Below are 19,923 nucleotides of genomic sequence, written 5' to 3'. Positions count from 1 at the left end.
GACAAGACTGACAGAGACAAGACAGACAAGACAGAGACAAGACAGACAGACAAAACAAGACAGACAGAGACAGCCAGGCAGACAGACAGACAGAGACAAGAGAAACAGACAGACAAAACAGACAAGATAGACAGACAGACAAGATAGACATACAGACAAGACAGACAGACAGACAAGATAGACAGACAAGACAGAGACAAGACAGACGGACGGACAGACAGACAGACAGACAGACAGACAGACAGACAGACAGACAGAGACAAGACAGACAAGAAAAGACAGAGAGACGAGACCGACAATACAGACAGACAGACAAGACGGACAGAGACAGACAGACAAGACTGACAGACAAGATAGACAGACAAACAAAACAAGACAGACAGAGACAGACATACAAGACAGACAGAGACAAGACAAACAAGACAGATGGGCAGACAAGACAGACAGACCAGACAGACAAGATAGATAGACAGACAAGACAGACAAGAAAAGACAAACAGACAAGACAGACAGAGACAAGACAGGCAAGACAGACAGACAAGATAGACAAGACAGACAAGAAAATACAGACAGACAAGACAGACAGAGACAAGACAGGCAAGACAGACAGACAGAAAGACAAGACAGACAGACAAGATAGATAGACAAGACAGACAGAGACAAGACAGACAGACAGAGACAAGACAGACAAGATAGACAGACAGACAGTCAGACAGACAGACAAGACTAGACAGACAGACAGGCAAGACAGACAGACAGGCAGACAGACAGAGACAAGACAGACAGACAGACAGACAGACAGACAAGACAAAACAGACAGACAGGTGGCAAGATAGATAGACAGACAAGACAGACAGAGACAAGACAGACAGACAGAGACAAGACAGACAGACGGGTGGGCCCTTTACTCAGACAGCTGTTTTACAGTAGGAGGAACATATCCCTAAAAAGATTATCTACCTTTTGTAGTTTCCTTTTGTAGTTTCTCTACGGACAACATTTAATATATTATTCTGGGCAGCTCAATCTGTTCTAGGCTAAGGACCATTGTGTTTCTGACTGGAGATTATGCAATGTGTAGCAGAGCTGCCTGTTACAATATCATCTTTTAGTACAGGCGTTTCTAGCAATTCCAGACCGTCTCTCCAATGTCATAGATTAAGTCCAATGGATGACTTCCGGCGCCGACAGAGATGGCTGCCTCGCTTTGTGTTCCTAGGAAACTATGCAGTAATTTTTTTTTTACGTGTTATTTATTACATTGGTACCCCAGGTAATCTTAGGTTTTATTACATACAGTCGGGAGGAACTATTGGATATAAGAGCAACGTCAACTCACCATCATTACGACCAGGAATACGACTTTCCCCAAGCGGATCCTGTGTTTTACCCAACACCCGGGACAATGGATCGGATCCCAGCCGGCGAACCGAAACAACGTCGCCGTAAAAGGGGCAGACTAAGCAGTCTTCTGGTCAGGCTCCGTAGACAGGCACATCGCGCACCGCTCCCGAGCATACTACTCGCCAATGTCCAGTCTCTTGACAACAAGGTTGATGAAATCCGAGCAAGGGTAACATTCCAGAGAGAAATCAGAGACTATAACGTTCTTTGCTTCATCGAAACATGGCTCACTCGAGACACGCTATCGGAGTCGGTACAGCCAGCTGGTTTCTTCACGCATCGCGCCGACAGAAACAACCATCTTTCTGGTAAGAAGAGGGGCAGGGGTGTATGCCTTATGATTAACGAGACGTGGTGTGATCATAACAACATACAGGAACTCAAGTCCTTCTGTTCACCTGACTTAGAATTCCTCACAATCAAATGTTGACCGCATTATCTACCAAGAGAATTATCTTCGATTATAATCACAGCCGCATATATTCCCCCCCAAGCAGACACATCGATGGCCCTGGACAAACTTTATTTGACTCTATGTAAACTGGAAACCACATATCCTGAGGCTGCATTCATTGTAGCTGGGGATTTTTTAACAAGGCTAATCTCAAAAACAAGACTCCCTAAATTCTATCAGCATATCGATTGTGCTACCAGGGCTGGTAAAACCCTAGATCATTGTTATTGATCATTGTTACCGCCTCAATAGGTCCACAGACGACACAATCACAACCACACTGCACACGGCCCTAACCCATCTGGACAAGAGGAATACCTACAGTGGGGAGAACAAGTATTTGATACACTGCCAATTTTGCAGGTTTTCCCTACTTACAAAGCAAGTTTATCATAGGTACACTTCAACTGTGAGAGACGGAATCTAAAACAAAAATCCAGAAAATCACATTGTATGATTAATTAATTTGCATTTTATTGCATGACATAAGTATTTGATACATCAAAAAAGCAGAACTTAATATATGGTACAGAAACCTTTGTTTGCAATTACAGAGATCATATGTTTCCTGTAGTTCTTGACCAGGTTTGCACACACTGCAGCAGGGATTTTGGCCCACTCCTCCATACAGACCTTCTCCAGATCATTCAGGTTTCGGGGCTGTCGCTGGGCAATACAGACTTTCAGCTCCCTCCAAAGATTATCTATTGGGTTCAGGTCTGGAGACTGGCTAGGCCACTCCAGGACCTTGAGATGCTTCTTACGGAGACCCTCCTTAGTTGCCAGTTGCCCTGGCTGTGTGTTTTGGGTCGTTGTCATGCTGGAAGACCAAGCCACGACCCATCTTCAATGCTCTTACTGAGGGAAGGAGGTTGTTGGCCAAGATCTCACGATACATGGCCCCATCCATCCTCCCCTCAATACGGTGCAGTCGTCGTGTCCCCTTTGCAGAAAATCATCCCCAAAGAATGATGTTTCCACCTCCATGCTTCAAGGTTGGGATGGTGTTCTTGGGGTTGTACTCATCCTTCTTCTTCCTCCAAACATGGCGAGTGGAGTTTAGACCAAGAAGCTCTATTTTTGTCTCATCAGACCACATGACCTTCTCCCATTCCTCCTCTGGATCATCCAGATGGTCATTGGCAAACTTCAGACGGGCCTGGGAATGCGATGGCTTGAGCAGGGGGACCTTGTGTGCTCTGCAGGAATTTAATCCATGACGGCGTTGTGTGTTACTAATGGTTTTCTTTGAGACTGTGGTCCCAGCTCTCATCAGGTCATTAACCAGGTCCTGCCGTGTAGTTCTGGGCTGATCCCTCACCTTCCTCATGATCATTGATGCAACACGAGGTGAGATCTTGCATGCAGCCCCAGGCCGAGGGTGATTGACCGTCATCTTGAACTTCTTCCATTTTCTAATAATTGCGCCAACAGCTGTTGCCTTCTCACCAAGCTGCTTGCCTATTGTCCTGTAGCCAATCCCAGCCTTGTGCAGGTCTACAATTTTATCCCTGATGTCCTTACACAGCTCTCTGGTCTTGGCTATTGTGGAGAGGTTGAAGTCTGTTATATTGAGTGTGTGGACAGGTGTCTTTTATACAGGTAACGAGTTCAAACAGGTGCAGTTAATACAGGTAATCAAATCAAATTCAAATCAAATTTATTTATATAGCCCTTCGTACATCAGCTGATACCTCAAAGTGCTGTACAGAAACCCAGCCTAAAACCCCAAACAGCAAGCAATGCAGGTGTAGAAGCACGGTGGCTAGGAAAAACTCCCTAGAAAGAGTGGGGAACAGGAGGGCTTCTTAAAGAAAAACTAACAGGTCTGTGAGAGACGGAATTCTTACTGGTTGGTAGGTGATCAAATACTTATGTAATGCAATAAAATGCAAATGAATTACTTAAAAATCATACAATGTGATTTTCTGGATTTGTGATTTTCTGTTTTTTTTTTAGATTCCGTCTCTCACAGTTGAAGTGTAACTATGATAAAAATGACAGACCTCTACATGCTTTGTAAGTAGGAAAACCTGCAAAATCGGCAGTGTATCAAATACTTGTTCTCTCCACTGTATGTGAGAATGCTGTTCATCGACGACAGCTCAGCATTTAACACCATAGTACCCTCCGAACCCTGGGTCTCGACCCCGCCCTGTGCAACTGGGTACTGGACTTCCTGACTGGCCGCCCCCAGGTGGTGAGGGTAGGTAACAACATCTCCACCCTGCTGATCCTCAACACTGGGGCCCCACAAGGGTGCGTTCTGAGCCCTCTCCTGTACTCCCTGTTCACCCACGACTGCGTGGCCATGCACACCTCCAACTCAATCATCAAGTTTGCAGACGACACTACAGTAGTAGGCTTGATTACCAACAACGACGAGACGGCCTACAGGGAGGAGGTGAGTGTCCTCGGAGTGTGGTGTCAGGAAAATAACCTCACACTCAACGTCAACAAAACAAAGGAGATGATCATGGACTTCAGGAAACAGCAGAGGGAGCACCCCCCTATCCACATCGACGGGACAGTAGTGGAGAGGGTAGAAAGTTTTAAGTTCCTCGGCGTACACATCACAGACAAACTGAATTGATCCACCCACACAGACAGCATCGTGAAGAAGGCGCAGCAGCGCTTCTTCAACCTCAGGAGGCTGAAGAAATTTGTCTTGTCACCAAAAGCACTCACACACTTTTACAGATGCACAATCGAGAGCATCCTGTCGGGCTGTATCGCCGCCTGGTACGGCAACTGCTACGCCCACAACCGTAAGGCTCTCTAGAGGGTAGTGAGGTCTGCACAACGCATCACCCGGGGCAAACTACCTGCCCTCCAGGACACCCACACCACCCGATGTCACAGGAAGGCCATAAAGATCATCAAGGACAACAACCACCCGAGCCACTGCCTGTTCACCCCGCTATTATCCAGAAGGCGAGGTCAGTACAGGTGCATCAAAGCAGGGACCGAGAGACTGAAAAACAGCTTCTATCTCAAGGCCATAAGACTGTTAAACAACCACGACTAACATTGAATGGCTGCTGCCATACATGTAAAAAATGTATCACTAGCCACTTTAAACAATGCCACTTAATATAATGTTTACATACCCTACATTACTAATCTCATAGGTATACAGTGCCTTGCGAAAGTATTCGGCCCCCTTGAACTTTGCGACCTTTTGCCACATTTCAGGCTTCAAACATAAAGATATAAAACTGTATTTTTTTGTGAAGAATCAACAACAAGTGGGACACAATCATGAAGTGGAACGACATTTATTGGATATTTCAAACTTTTTTAACAAATCAAAATCTGAAAAATTGGGCGTGCAAAATTATTCGGCCCCCTTAAGTTAATACTTTGTAGCGCCACTTTTTGCTGCGATTACAGCTGTAAGTCGCTTGGGGTATGTCTCTATCAGTTTTGCACATCGAGAGACTGACATTTTTTCCCATTCCTCCTTGCAAAACAGCTCGAGCTCAGTGAGGTTGGATGGAGAGCATTTGTGAACAGCAGTTTTCAGTTCTTTCCACAGATTCTCAATTGGATTCAGGTCTGGACTTTGACTTGGCCATTCTAACACCTGGATATGTTTATTTTTGAACCATTCCATTGTAGATTTTGCTTTATGTTTTGGATCATTGTCTTGTTGGAAGACAAATCTCCGTCCCAGTCTCAGGTCTTTTGCAGACTCCATCAGGTTTTCTTCAATAATGGTCCTGTATTTGGCTCCATCCATCTTCCCATCAATTTTAACCATCTTCCCTGTCCCTGCTGAAGAAAAGCAGGCCCAAACCATGATGCTGCCACCACCATGTTTGACAGTGGGGATGGTGTGTTCAGCTGTGTTGCTTTTACGCCAAACATAACGTTTTGCATTGTTGCCAAAAAGTTCAATTTTGGTTTCATCTGACCAGAGCACCTTCTTCCACATGTTTGGTGTGTCTCCCAGGTGGCTTGTGGCAAACTTTAAACAACACTTTTTATGGATATCTTTAAGAAATGGCTTTCATCTTGCCACTCTTCCATAAAGGCCAGATTTGTGCAATATACGACTGATTGTTGTCCTATGGACAGAGTCTCCCACCTCAGCTGTAGATCTCTGCAGTTCATCCAGAGTGATCATGGGCCTCTTGGCTGCATCTCTGATCAGTCTTCTCCTTGTATGAGCTGAAAGTTTAGAGGGACGGCCAGGTCTTGGTAGATTTGCAGTGGTCTGATACTCCTTCCATTTCAATATTATCGCTTGCACAGTGCTCCTTGGGATGTTTAAAGCTTGGGAAATATTTTTGTCTCCAAATCCGGCTTTAAACTTCTTCACAACAGTATCTCGGACCTGCCTGGTGTGTTCCTTGTTCTTCATGATGCTCTCTGCGCTTTTAACGGACCTCTGAGACTATCACAGTGCAGGTGCATTTATACGGAGACTTGATTACACACAGGTGGATTGTATTTATCATCATTAGTCATTTAGGTCAACATTGGATCATTCAGAGATCCTCACTGAACTTCTGGAGAGAGTTTGCTGCACTGAAAGTAAAGGGGCTGAATAATTTTGCACGCCCAATTTTTCAGTTTTTGATTTGTTAAAAAAGTTTGAAATATCCAATAAATGTTGTTCCACTTCATGATTGTGTCCCACTTGTTGTTGATTCTTCACAAAAAAATACAGTTTTATATCTTTATGTTTGAAGCCTGAAATGTGGCAAAAGGTCGCAAAGTTCAAGGGGGCCGAATACTTTCGCAAGGCACTGTATACTGTACTCTATACCACCTATTGCATCTTGCTATCTTTATGTAATACATGTATCACTAGCCACTTTAAACAATGCCACTTAATATAATGTTTACGTACCCTACAGTACTCATCTCATATGTATATACTATACTCGATACCATCTACTGCATCTTGCCTATGCCGTTCTGTACCATCACTCATTCATATATCATTATGTACATATTCTTCATCCCTTTACACTTGTGTGTATAAGGTAGCTGTTGTGAAATTGTTAGGTTAGATTACTCGTTAGTTATTACTGCATTGTTGGAACTAGAAGCACAAGCATTTCGCTACACTCGCATTAACATCTGCTAACCATGTGTATGTGACAAATAAAATTGGATTTGATTTCATTTGAGAAGTAGACCGGGGCAAAACAAATGAAGACAGAGCTACAGTATATCAAGTAGACCAGGGCAAAACAAATGGAGACAGAGCTACAGTATATCAAGTAGACCAGGGCAAAACAAATGGAGCTACAGTATATCAAGTAGACCAGGGCAAAACAAATGAAGACAGAGCTACAGTATATCAAGTAGACCGGGGCAAAACAAATGGAGACAGAGCTACAGTATATCAAGTAGACCAGGGCAAAACAAATGGAGACAGAGCTACAGTATATCAAGTAGACCAGGGCAAAACAAATGGAGACAGAGCTACAGTATATCAAGTAGACCAGGGCAAAACAAATGGAGACAGAGCTACAGTATATCAAGTAGACCAGGGCAAAACAAATGGAGACAGAGCTACAGTATATCAAGTAGACCGGGGCAAAACAAATGGAGACAGAGCTACAGTATATCAAGTAGACCGGGGCAAAACAATTGGAGACAGAGCTACAGTATATCAAGTAGACCGGGGCAAAACAAATGGAGACAGAGCTACAGTATATCAAGTAGACCAGGGCAAAACAAATGAAGACAGAGCTACAGTATATCAAGTAGACCGGGGCAAAACAAATGGAGACAGAGCTACAGTATATCAAGTAGACCGGGGCAAAACAAATGGAGACAGAGCTACAGTATATCAAGTAGACCGGGGCAAAACAAATGGAGACAGAGCTACAGTATATCAAGTAGACCAGGGCAAAACAAATGGAGACAGAGCTACAGTATATCAAGTAGACCGGATTGCTGCTAATATGGATTTGTATGGAACTCAACAGAATCAGCAGACACAAAATGGTGGAAATAATAGTCAATCTCCCTTACTCCCTCTCTCCGAGCCAGGTGTGTGATTATATAGTCATATGTAGGAAGACCGACTCACACAGTCTGAGGCATTTGATAAGTGAGCTAATCAAACAATGACACAGGTCCATGTCATTGTGTTCTCCCCAGGTTGACCAAATGAGAGGTACAGAGTCTCTGAATGGGCAATATCCAGGTGAGTTCCTCAGACATAACACCTGCTCACTCTGTGTGTGTGTGTGTGTGTGTGTGTGTGTGTGTGTGTGTGTGTGTGTTTCTGGCGGGGGAGACTGGTACACAGCTGAGCAAACAGGAGAAAGTGTTGGATATAACTCACTGACATACACACAAATACTTAAACAAACAGGAGACACTTGAAAAGGCCTGAACATAGAGGCAGTGAAAACCCCTATAGAAAAAGGCCCGTCATCACTACAATCCTCTCTTGCTCTCCTATCCTGGCTAGCTCTAGGGGCCAGTATGACTGATGTATCGTTACCACGTTATTTGCCGTGGTAGCCTATAAGCTGAACTGGCATTTGCGAGTGTGCGTGCGTAGATGTGTTTCGATTGCATTTGTACGGCTAGACAGGCTAGCGTTGGGAGGGAGTGTGTGCTGTGCGCTAAGCTAGCTCTAGCTCCAGCTGTGGTGTGCTTTGAGGCAGAAATGAGTGGAGGTGTGAACGCACAGCCAGGTGCTGCCCCCTCTCACCCTCACACCTTCCCTCAGTCCACTTCCTACCAGTTAATTAGGAGAGCTGGCAGGGGGGCTGGAGTCGGGAAGGGGGAGAAGAGGGGAGAGAAACAGGGGGTTCCTGTGAAACAGCTGTAAAACCTGCCATTACTGCTGAGCCTGTCAGAGCGCAATAGGGGGCGGGCGGAATGAAGTGCGGAGAGGACAGGGGTGTGGGGTGATTGAGGATGATGATTTGGATCGGAGTGGCCGGAGGGAGGGGGGGGGGGGGGGGTGAATTAAGTAATATCACATTGAAGCCATAATAAGACAATGGAGTTAAACTCACCTTCACACTGCTTGCCGTCTCCCTTGTATCCCGGCTTGCAGATGCAGTTGAAGGATTTGGGGGTATTCTGGCAGAGAGCATCAATGTGACAGTCATCCGTGCCTTCAGAGCACTCATCGGCATCTAGAGAAATGACACAAGGGACAACTGTAAACCACTGGTCTCCAAGGACTCATCAATAAGACTAAGTCTACAAAATAGCGATGATTTTGGTGAGAGGTGAATGGGTTTTGTACAACCTCAATCGAATGTTTTAATCCCGCTCTCTCAGGGAAAGCCCAGTCCTCTTGGCCAAATGCAGCTCCGTCCAGATATATACAGGCTGGAAATATTTATTTTATGATGGCAAACGTCCAAAATGTAGAACTCCTCATATAAGACATATAAAACTGTCAGGGAGGGACATAGTGGATGGAGGGTGAGGTTTCTTAACTCTATAAAACTCTATAAAAGATACCGGTAACACTAAAGAGGCCAAAACCAATAATCATTTACATTAATCAAATACCAATAGCCGAGAGGTACACTAGTGTATCAGGGCTTAGTGGATGCCTCTGGAATACTGAGTGGCTATAGGGAACCCTATTGATCAAGTCATTGTTAGAGAGTCACATCTGGGGATGAATCCAGGGGCCTTAATTCACACAGACAGACAGCGAAAGAGAGCAAGAGAGAGAGAGAGAGAGAGAGAGAGAGAGAGAGAGAGAGAGAGAGAGAGAAAGAAAGACCACAAGTGTAAGAGAGAAAGTTGAACCTCTCCAAACTTCTGTTCTCTTCCTCTCTCTAGCGATGTATCTATCTTGAGCTGAGAAGCAGCTACCCTGTCTCCTGTCTTGCCCCTCATGAATAGCCCATATTGGGAGCCGTAAATCCAGCGTTTATTTCTCTGCGGGGTTAAGCCCTGCTGCCTGACCCCCGCCCAGCTCAACAAAATGCAATAAATAAACAATAAATGTCATCACAATAAATATTTTTTATCAAGCGGATGACTGATTTATTTTCTCCCATGTGAGCGCCAGTAGAAATGAAAAATAAAGTGATAGGAGTAGGCAGCGGAATATAGCCTGTAAAACCTGGACTAGATAGTTCAACTGCCGGTTCTCACTGAGTTGTTGACAGTGAATAGATATATATATGTAAGACAGGAAACTGTTATTGCAGGTTCACCATGGGACTATTATTATGAAATACCGTTGACTAATGTAAAATAAAGCCCTCTCCCGTGCTTCAGTGGCCGTCCCAATATTGACTTCTCGCCAATCCATAGTTGGAGGGAGACAAGGCGCGCCGCTTTCCGCTGAAAGGTCGTCGATAAACAGGTTGGGACAGACTCCTCCAGGGACCGTGAAGGCCACCTTCCCAACCCATGTCCACATGGACACCACTGGGCAGGCAACTGATCCGGAAAATATGCTATGTATCAGCTCATAGAAGGGATTCGTTCAAGCAGATGGGTGAAAAGATGCTTAGTCATACATATTTGTATTCGCACATTAACCAGTCCTGGACCTACCTCGCAGATTGATCTACGACTGGTAAAACATGCAGGTAGATCAGATCTCAGTCGATGGACCTAATTTCTTGTAGACTTTTTTTTTACATTCAGAAATGGCAATTGAATATGGCGAAACAAATAATCAACTTCAAATAGTGTTTAGAGTAATATTGTCAATGCAAACTGGACTAACACGCCCTATTTTTATTGTCAGTCCAAAATGAGTAAATATGGTTCAGCTCTGCAAGGCCAAATGTAAACGTGTTTGCAGCCTGAGTTATTTCGCGCGCATATCACATCACCCATTCAAAGCCTTTTATAATTGCTAGATTTGGCATCAAATTGATATATTTCGTTCAATGTTTTTCGTGCAATATCGGTGTTTAGCTACTTCTCCTTTCCATACTGTTCAAATGTTGCTAGCCCAAATGATCCATCCTCAACCAAGTGTTTCTCAAAGGAACATGTTCTCTCAACTGTCTCAACTGTTATCTCAGTCCACAAATACTCTTCAATTAAAATGAATATAATCTACGTTAGCCTAGGCATTAAAGAAATCCACTACGCTTCACCTATTCTACGCTGTCATGCGCTGGTTTTAACTTTTCAATAAAACATGAACAGGGAAAATAGACAGCACTATCTTAAAAAAATATGTGTCAAAATGATATAAGACAGAAAGGGATAGAATGAGAGCTCCTTACCTGCGAGTCCAACATCCCCCATCACCTCACAAGTATTAATGAGGACGAAAAACAAACATACTTCCCAGGAAAAACAAGCACTTCCCATGGTAAAAGGCGGTGATTGAATGCAGTTGTTTGGTTGTGTGTTTCTTTGATAAGAGAACCGTTTTGGTACTGGCAGAGGCAGTAGAAGAGGACAGCGAGACCAGCGGAGCCGCTCTCTGATTGGCTTGCACGCATTTGAAGAGCGGATTGGAGGTGTAGAGGGAGAGAGAGAGAGAGAGAGAGAGGGAAATTGGTTGCTTTGGTTCAATTGATTACTCACTGCCTGAGACCGTGACCAACACAGAAAATCATCAAACTTGATCAATAAATGTTTTCAGATATTTCTCACCAGCGCGGGGCCAAATTGTCACCAGAGGTCTCAATTGCCTATAATGGAACTCATGAATCATGATGATGTAGGCCTATAAATAAGGTTATACATATTCAAGTTACAATCGTGGTGAATAATATTGAGAAAAAAGAGCTCAGGTATACCTATGTTTTTATGTTTTTCAGATTAATTGTCCCGCAGGCGCTTATTTCAATAGGCTACATTCGTAGCCAAATGGGCAGTTCTGGGCACTTCTTAGTTGGTTGTGGTCTATTCTTGTCATTCTTTACAATGCAATGGAAATACTTTGAAATAAACGAAGTCATAAGAAGCATACATCTGAAGGGACCAACATTATCTCTAAATATAATGCAGACTTGCCACAGTCAAAGCAGGAACTTCACACAGGGCTGAAGTTTGAGTGTAGAGATACTGCCGTCTGCTGGTCCTGACACACACTACACAGTGCGCTGGTTTTGTCCCGCCCACCTATCAGTGACAAAGGCACATGTTTGACCAATCACTGTGCGCAGAGCAGGCTTCCCAAAGTGTCATGGCGTCTCCCTTGAAGGGAGTTAGGACCTGGAAAATCTAGCCATTGGTAGTAGTGACTTTCTTCTCTAAATCGCCCTGTTAAAAAACATTTACTTATCAAAAAGGATATTTTTCAAGAGAAAGACGTCACCATGGGGACTGTCCACGCCAGGGTAAATCTTAATTTCTTACAACCACGAGAAGTGGGGATGAAATTCTGCATGACCTCCCCGTTCTGTGTATTGTATGGCGGTGTAACGTTAGTTACTATGGACGAACTCATAGGCCGTAGACAAGATACAGAAATGACATTAATGGCAAAGAGTTGTATGACATGAGGCAGATGGTTATTTTACTATATTTTATGTAATGTAATGTTATGCAATATGGATTGTGTCTGGTCTGTCAGCGTGTTAGAAAATGTACCACCTTGACAGAACGAAGCTAGTTAGATAGCTACGCATGGTCATATCTTCAGATCATTTTTCTACTTTCTCGACCCTGTTCAGAGTATGGACCCTCTCCCGATGCACGGGCGTGACATGGGCGTTCATCCCGACGACATGATTGAGGTGCAGGAGGCAGAACAAGAGACTAAACAGGAGGTCCTGGAAAACAAAGACGTAAGCATCTCTTATCCAAGTTGTTCGCCATCTTCTTAGCAAAGGGAGCTGAGTACATCATTGACCACCTAGTTGGAATGGATGCTGAGAATCTGTCCATTCATTGCAGGTTGTTGTCCAACATGTCAACATTGAGGGCTTGGGAAGAACCAAAGAGGATCTGCTGGGCTATGAAATCTCTGAGGTCTTCCATGCTAAAAACCTTATTGATGTAAGTATGAGCACTCTGGACTCCACATACTCAAACATGCACACATAACCTACACACACATTCTGAAATGTTCCCTAGTTTAAGGGGAAACATCTGTGCTAAAAGCTGTTTGTTGGGTCTTTGACAGGTCATGAAGAAGTCTCATATTGCCAGACAGAAACTGCTGCGTCTGGGCATTTTCAAAGAGGTGGAGGTTGTCATAGATACATCAGATGGTACAGTGTGCGCCCTTAAACAGCTGTGTATGTGTGTGTCTGAAACAATATCACAACCCATCTCAATCATGAGACGTTGCCAATATGAAAGGATAACCAGTAAAAATATATTTGCGTCACTGGAGAGGAGCCCTCTGTCTGTTTTGGTCTATCCCTCCCAGGTGCGGATGCGTTGCCCAATGGTCTGGACGTGACGTTCGAGGTGACAGAGATGAAGAGGCTGACGGGCAGCTACAACACCATGGTCGGCAACAACGAAGGCAGCATGGTGAGAGAATACAAACACCACTATCTCTCACACACACTTACAGGAGCGCTATAACAAAGCATCACACAATTGTTGTTCATTGAAACCCCTGTCACAATGACCCAGGGCTGACATTCCTAAGCTTTCCTGCCTCATTTTCACTGCAAACACTTCCAAATGGGTGCATAGTGTGTTAATGTACCTTCACAGACAGGTAGAACAGGTGTGTGACCCTGACCTGGGAGTAACGTTGTCTCTGTCTTCCAGGTGTTGGGTGTGAAGCTTCCTAACGTGTTTGGCCGTGCGGAGAAGTTAACCTTCCAGTTTTCCTACGGGACTAAGGAGACTTCCTACGGCCTGTCCTTCTTCAAGCCCCAGCCAGGCAACTTCGAACGCAAGTACGAACAGGGAACACCTCTGTCCTTGCTTTCTGTGTCAATAGGACATTGAAATAGCACTTGCAGGCCTCCCAAGTGGCGCAGCGGTCTAAGGCACTGCATCGCAGTGTTGCGGCGTCACTACTGCCTGGTGTTTGATCCCAGGCTGTGTCATAACCGGCCGTGACTGAGAGTCCCATAGGGCGGGGCACAATTGGCCCAGCGCCATCTGGGTTAGGGGAGGGTTTGGCCGGTGGGGCTTTCCTTGCCTCAGCCCGCTCTAGCGACTCCTTGTGGCTTGCCGGGGGCCTGCAGGCTGACCGGTCGTCAGTTGAACAGTGTTTCCTCCAACATATTGGTGCAGCTGGCTTCCGGGTTAAACGAGCTGGTGTTGGCGGGTCATGTTTCGGAAGACACGAAAGTCGACCTTCGTCTCTCCCGAGCCCATTAGGGAGTTGCAGCGATGAGGCAAGATCGTAATCACGAAATTGGGGAGAAAAAAGCAGTGGAAATTACAACAAAAAAACATGGCAGCCATTACACGGCAAGTGCTATTTTGGTTCAAGTTGTGATTGTTTCCATCAGTGGTCATATTGACAGTATGTTATGTTGCCGTGGTAATGTATTTATAACCTTTATGTAGAACATAGTTCAGTAATGAGAAGAGCACTGTATGGATCACGGCCCTGACATGTCTTGTTGCAGCCTCGCTCTAAACCTGTACAAAGTCACAGGCCAGTTTCCATGGAGCTCCCTCAAAGAGACAGACAGAGGAGTCTCCACTGAGCTCAATGTAAGAGGACTCCTACTGTATGTGTTTGTGGGTCTGTGTGTGTCACATTTGTTGTTGTTTCTTTTTCATTTTATCTGCCTTTGAATTTCCACAGGGATACATTTCTCACTCTCCCTCTCTCTCTCTCCTATAGTTTCCTCTATGGAGGACCAACCACACTCTGAAGTGGGAGGGTGTGTGGAGGGAGCTGGGCTGTCTGGCACGCAGTGCCTCCTTTGCCGTGCGAGAAGAGAGCGGGCACACCCTCAAGTCTGCCCTCTCGGTACAAAGCCCTTTGTCTCTCAGTTCCCTTTTATCTAATAATATAAACCCTTAATGATCTTAACTCTCAAAATAGCAAGAATCTGAGTCAATCTACTGACGGTAGTTGTCTTGCAGCACACCATGTCCATTGACACCAGGAACTCTGCCATCTTCCCCAAGAAAGGTGCCTTACTGAGGATCAACCAGGTATGTTTGTGTATGTGACTTCCTCTGCATAATACACCACTGTAGATCTATATGAAGTGGCCATGCTGAGGTTGTCTTGCCCTCTGTAGGAGCTGGCTGGCTATACAGGCGGAGACGCCAGCTTCCTGAAGGAGGACTTTGAGCTGCAGGTCAACAGACGGCTGGTCTGGGACTCGGTAAGGGAACACTACTCAGTCCCTAACCTGGGGGGAAATACCCAGGACAAATAGGAAGTGAATTATGGGTACCTGAGTGTTCAACATGTCATATAACATGGCCCTGGTGGTCTCTTTCAGGTCCTCTCCGTCTCCCTCTGGGGTGGGTGTCTCCTCCCCATCGGAGGCAGACCGTCCTCCATCGCTGACAGGTAGGACCACTCCCATCAGATTCATGTCACATGGATTTGATAGAAATCGCTAGGTGGCGCCATTGAGAACTCATTCTGTGAAGTATTTATCCTCCAGTGTTTAGGGGATGTTGTGAGCACCTGTGGTCTGTGACTGACATTTGGCCGTTATTATATGTCATTGACATATTTCTGTATTGTCCAGGTTCTATCTGGGCGGTCCCACCAGTGTGCGAGGATTTGGAATGTACAGCATCGGCCCACAGAGCGAGGGTGAGGTCACGCGCTCTCTGTTTATTTGAACGGGCATGTGTGGTGCACAGGGTTGGGTCAGTTGCCCAGAGTCCTGATGATGAAACGTAAGGTATTACCTGTGTTGCTGCAGGTGACTACCTGGGAGGAGAGGCGTACTGGGCAGGCGGGCTCCACCTGTACACTCCTCTACCCTTCCGTCCGGGCCGGGCCGGCTTCGGAGACCTCTTCAGGACACACTTCTTCCTCAACGCTGGGAACCTGTGCAACCTCAACTACGGTGGGAACCTTGAACCTCATATTAGTCCATGTTCTGTTTTTCATTGCCCCTATTAACTAATGAGTTACATATGGTACATACTGCAAATAAATATGAAATTGTCTGTTTGTGCATCGATGTGCATTCTGCCTCTTCTTACGTGTAAGTGTTTCCTGTCAACAGGAGAGGGTCCAAGAGCACACCTACAGAGGCTGGCGGAGTGTATCCGCTGGTCGTATGGAGCAGGCATCGTGTTGCGTCTCGCGAACATCGCCAGGCTGGAGCTCAACTACTGCATTCCCATGGGGGTTCAGAGTGGAGACAGGTACAACACACACACATTTGGAGGAGCAGGTCAGACTCCAGTAGGCTGGGGCTTTTATATAGCCCCTCTAGAAAGGAAAAAAAAGCGTAAGAGCAGATACACTCCCAGAGATGCAGTGGTGTAAAGTACTTACCCCAAAAAACTACTGAAGTATTTTTCTGTAAGTACTTTACTGTACTATTTATATTTTTGACAACTTTTACTTCACTACATTCCTGAAGAAAATGATATACTTTCTTCTCCATAGATTTTCCCTGACACCCAAAAGTACTTGTTACATTTTGAATGCTTAGCAGGACAGGAAAATGATCCAATTCACACACTCGAGAACATCGCTGATTATCCCTACTGCCTCTTATCTGGCGGACTCACTAAACACAAATGCTTCATTTGTAAATGATGTTGGAGTGTGCCCCTGGCTATCCGTAAATAAAACATGAAAATGGTACTTTTATCTGGTTTGCTTAATATAAGGAATTTTAAATGATTTATACTTGTACATTTACTTTGATACTTAAATATATTTAAAACCAAATACTTATTTTACTCAAGTAGTATTTTATTGGGTGACTCACTTTTACTTAAGTAATTTTCTATTAAGGTATCTTTACTTTTACTCAAGTATGACAATTGGGTACTTTTTCCACCACTGCAGAGATGATAGAACAAGAGATGAGAGGTGTTATTGCTGCAATGCCATACAGCTCATATGTGCTGTAAATAAACAGACACACAAGCCATAACACCTAGGTACAGTGCCTTGCGAAAGTATTCGGCCCCCTTGAACTTTGCAACCTTTTGCCACATTTCAGGCTTCAAACATAAAGATATAAAACTGTATTTTTTTGTGAAGAATCAACAACAAGTGGGACACAATCATGAAGTGGAACGACATTTATTGGATATTTCAAACTTTTTTAACAAATCAAAAACTGAAAAATTGGGCGTTCAAAATTATTCAGCCCCTTTACTTTCAGTGCAGCAAACTCTCTCCAGAAGTTCAGTGAGGATCTCTGAATGACCCAATGTTGACCTAAATGACTAATGATGATAAATACAATCCACCTGTGTGTAATCAAGTCTTCGTATAAATGCACCTGCACTGTGATAGTCTCAGAGGTCCGTTAAAAGCGCAGAGAGCATCATGAAGAACAAGGAACACACCAGGCAGGTCCGAGATACTGTTGTGAAGAAGTTTAAAGCCGGATTTGGATACAAAAATATTTCCCAAGCTTTAAACATCCCAAGGAGCACTGCGCAAGCGATAATATTGAAATGGAAGGAGTATCAGACCACTGCAAATCTACCAAGACCTGGCCGTCCCTCTAAACTTTCAGCTCATACAAGGAGAAGACTGATCAGAGATGCAGCCAAGAGGCCCATGATCACTCTGGATGAACTGCAGAGATCTACAGCTGAGGTGGGAGACTCTGTCCATAGGACAACAATCAGTCATATATTGCACAAATCTGGCCTTTATGGAAGAGTGGCAAGAAGAAAGCCATTTCTTAAAGATATCCATAAAAAGTGTCGTTTAAAGTTTGCCACAAGCCACCTGGGAGACACACCAAACATGTGGAAGAAGGTGCTCTGGTCAGATGAAACCAAAATTGAACTTTTTGGCAACAATGCAAAAGTTATGTTTGGCGTAAAAGCAACACAGCTGAACACACCATCCCCACTGTCAAACATGGTGGTGGCAGCATCATGGTTTGGGCCTGCTTTTCTTCAGCAGGGACAGGGAAGATGGTTAAAATTTATGGGAAGATGGATGGAGCCAAATACAGGACCATTCTGGAAGAAACCCTGATGGAGTCTGCAAAAGACCTGAGACTGGGACGGAGATTTGTCTTCCAACAAGACAATGATCCAAAACATAAAGCGAAATCTACAATGGAATGGTTCAAAAATTAACATATCCAGGTGTTAGAATGGCCAAGTCAAAGTCCAGACCTGAATCCAATCGAGAATCTGTGGAAAGAACTGAAAACTGCTGTTCACAAATGCTCTCCATCCAACCTCACTGAGCTCGAGCTGTTTTGCAAGGAGGAATGGGAAAAAATGTCAGTCTCTCGATGTGCAAAACTAATAGAGACATACCCCAAGCGACTTACAGCAGTAATCGCAGCAAAAGGTGGCGCTACAAAGTATTAACTTAAGGGGGCTGAATAATTTTGCACGCCCAATTTTTCAGTTTTTGATTTGTTAAAAAAGTTTGAAATATCCAATAAATGTCGTTCCACTTCATGATTGTGTCCCACTTGTTGTTGATTCTTCACAAAAAAATACAGTTTTATATCTTTATGTTTGAAGCCTGAAATGTGGCAAAAGGTCGCAAAGTTCAAGGGGGCCGAATACTTTCGCAAGGCACTGTATACACAGACACATGGTGCGGAACATATAGGTCTCAAAACTTTTCTGTGGCTCATCTTCCCTCTTTTTCCTTCCCTGCCTCAGGATATGCGACGGCGTCCAGTTTGGAGCAGGAATCCGCTTCCTGTGATGTCATCACCCTGCCGCCCGGGTCCAGCAGCAGAGAGCACGATGGGAAAGGGAGAAGAGCATTGTCACTTGTTATCCGTTGAGTGTAACACTAGCTGTGGGAGCCTACCAGAATGCACGGTTCTGGAGGAGTGCCCCGCCGCCCTTTTTGATATTAACCAATGATATCACCCACTGTTTGCTGTGTTAATTTTCCACCAACCAATTACGTTTCTGGCCAGACAAAGAGATTTGGGTTTATCTCCCCTGCCTTCCAAGACTGCTGCCTGCCCTATCCATAGGGAAGTGACTATTGGTTTTGGTTCTAGATTAATTTGACCCTATTAGAACTCTTTCCAACTGATTTGTCGGTTCTGCTGTTTGACGTGGAGAATTGAGAGTTGACTCCCCCTCTCCACAGCAGCCCCTGTGAATCTGAGGTGGGAACCCCAAGTGTGACACTCCACCACTGCTCTTATTGTTAGTCCTCTTTTTAATGTTGTCTAAGTTACACAATAAATCACTTTTTTCCCCTTCATCTTTTTTTGTGGTTTCTCATAGACACACACACATTTGCAATGATTTATTCAGATCCAAAGTTTATCTGAAACACCCTCAGACCTGCATTAACGACAGCAGTTACAACACACCACAGGTGTGTCACGTACAGGTCTCACTGTAGCCTGTTTTATCAGCCTGCAGTTATTAATAGTCACACTATTGGTATATAAGTCAACTCCTGATATATTCAATGGCTTGGGAGTGCACCAACTGTCTACACTTAACTGTAGCATGCAGATATCCAAAGCATGTGCAATTGCAACTAGTGAACTTCACTGCATTGTCAACATTTTATTTACATTGTATTTATAACATATCAACTATAATCTCATGGTAATCCATCTAGTTTTTACAGACAAGTCAACTGCTCATTGAATTCCTATTTACAGTGAGAAACGACACATTGAAGAGCCGTGATAAGTCGATCTAAGAGCGCAGAACAGCTGTTGACTCAGCAAGGAATGTATCCACAAAGCGTCTCGGAGCAGGAGTGCTGTTCTTGGATCAGTTTTGCCTTTTAGATCATAATGAATAATATTATATGGACAGATCCTAAATAAGCACTCCTACTCTGAGAGGCTTTGTGGATACAAGCCCAGCACCTACTCTGAGAGGCTTTGTGGATACGGGCCCTGGTGTGCTACACAGACAGCCTAGTACAGTAACCATGTACTGACATCAACCTCTCTACTGTACCAGTTGTGTGAATCTGCCAGCCAAACAACCTGACTCAGCATCTCTGTCTCTCTCTCTACTGAACTCTGTTGAACTGTGTTCATCCATTCTGTCTCAGAGAAAGCCTGGTGGTTTAGTTTTCATTTGGAGGTGGATTTTGTCCC

At 44.5% G+C, this 19,923-nt stretch overlaps 2 protein-coding genes across 9 annotated transcripts in view; one reads left to right on the top strand and one right to left on the bottom strand.

Moving 5' to 3' along the window:
- The window catches only part of LOC110490309 (signal peptide, CUB domain, EGF-like 1), a 118,943-nt gene extending 107,685 nt beyond the window's left edge, over nt 1–11,258 (bottom strand). For 5 of the 8 annotated variants that reach the window (XM_090200422.1, XM_036944608.2, XM_036944610.2 and 2 more), the window contains exons 1-2: nt 11,053–11,258; nt 8,854–8,976 (exon numbers count right to left, since the gene is read on the bottom strand). In XM_090200422.1, coding sequence (XP_090056548.1) covers nt 8,854–8,976; nt 11,053–11,140 — 211 coding nt within the window. In that variant the 5' untranslated portion in view covers nt 11,141–11,258. The remainder of the gene's footprint in view (nt 1–8,853; nt 8,977–11,052) is intronic. The other 3 variants (XM_090200425.1, XM_090200423.1, XM_036944606.2) reach the window with 2 other exon arrangements.
- A 644-nt stretch (nt 11,259–11,902) lies between these two features.
- Nucleotides 11,903–19,061, top strand: LOC110490308 (sorting and assembly machinery component 50 homolog A). The gene is made up of 15 exons (XM_021563620.3): nt 11,903–12,117; nt 12,454–12,567; nt 12,677–12,778; nt 12,906–12,993; nt 13,155–13,261; nt 13,508–13,638; nt 14,323–14,410; nt 14,544–14,672; nt 14,789–14,860; nt 14,950–15,036; nt 15,157–15,227; nt 15,412–15,479; nt 15,592–15,738; nt 15,901–16,042; nt 18,500–19,061. The coding sequence occupies exons 1-15, from the start codon at nt 12,097–12,099 to the stop codon at nt 18,543–18,545; spliced, it is 1,413 nt and encodes a 470-aa protein (XP_021419295.2). The 5' UTR covers nt 11,903–12,096; the 3' UTR covers nt 18,546–19,061.
- The last annotated feature ends 862 nt before the right edge of the window (nt 19,062–19,923 follow it).

This window comes from Oncorhynchus mykiss, chromosome 15, assembly GCF_057628025.1.
Source record: "Oncorhynchus mykiss isolate SJ-2025 chromosome 15, ASM5762802v1, whole genome shotgun sequence".
Taxonomy (NCBI): domain Eukaryota; kingdom Metazoa; phylum Chordata; class Actinopteri; order Salmoniformes; family Salmonidae; genus Oncorhynchus; species Oncorhynchus mykiss.
The sequence above is the reverse complement of the archived record's forward strand: the minus strand, read 5'-3'. Positions and strand labels throughout refer to the sequence as shown.

Bases quoted from the DNA above. Each gene is read 5' to 3' on its own strand.
- LOC110490308 (XM_021563620.3), top strand. From the start codon at position 12,097: ATGGGGACTGTCCACGCCAGG. The intron at 13,639-14,322 runs GTACGAACAGGG...GTCTTGTTGCAG, and splicing joins CCAGGCAACTTCGAACGCAA to CCTCGCTCTAAACCTGTACA. The intron at 14,411-14,543 runs GTAAGAGGACTC...TCTCTCCTATAG, and splicing joins GAGTCTCCACTGAGCTCAAT to TTTCCTCTATGGAGGACCAA.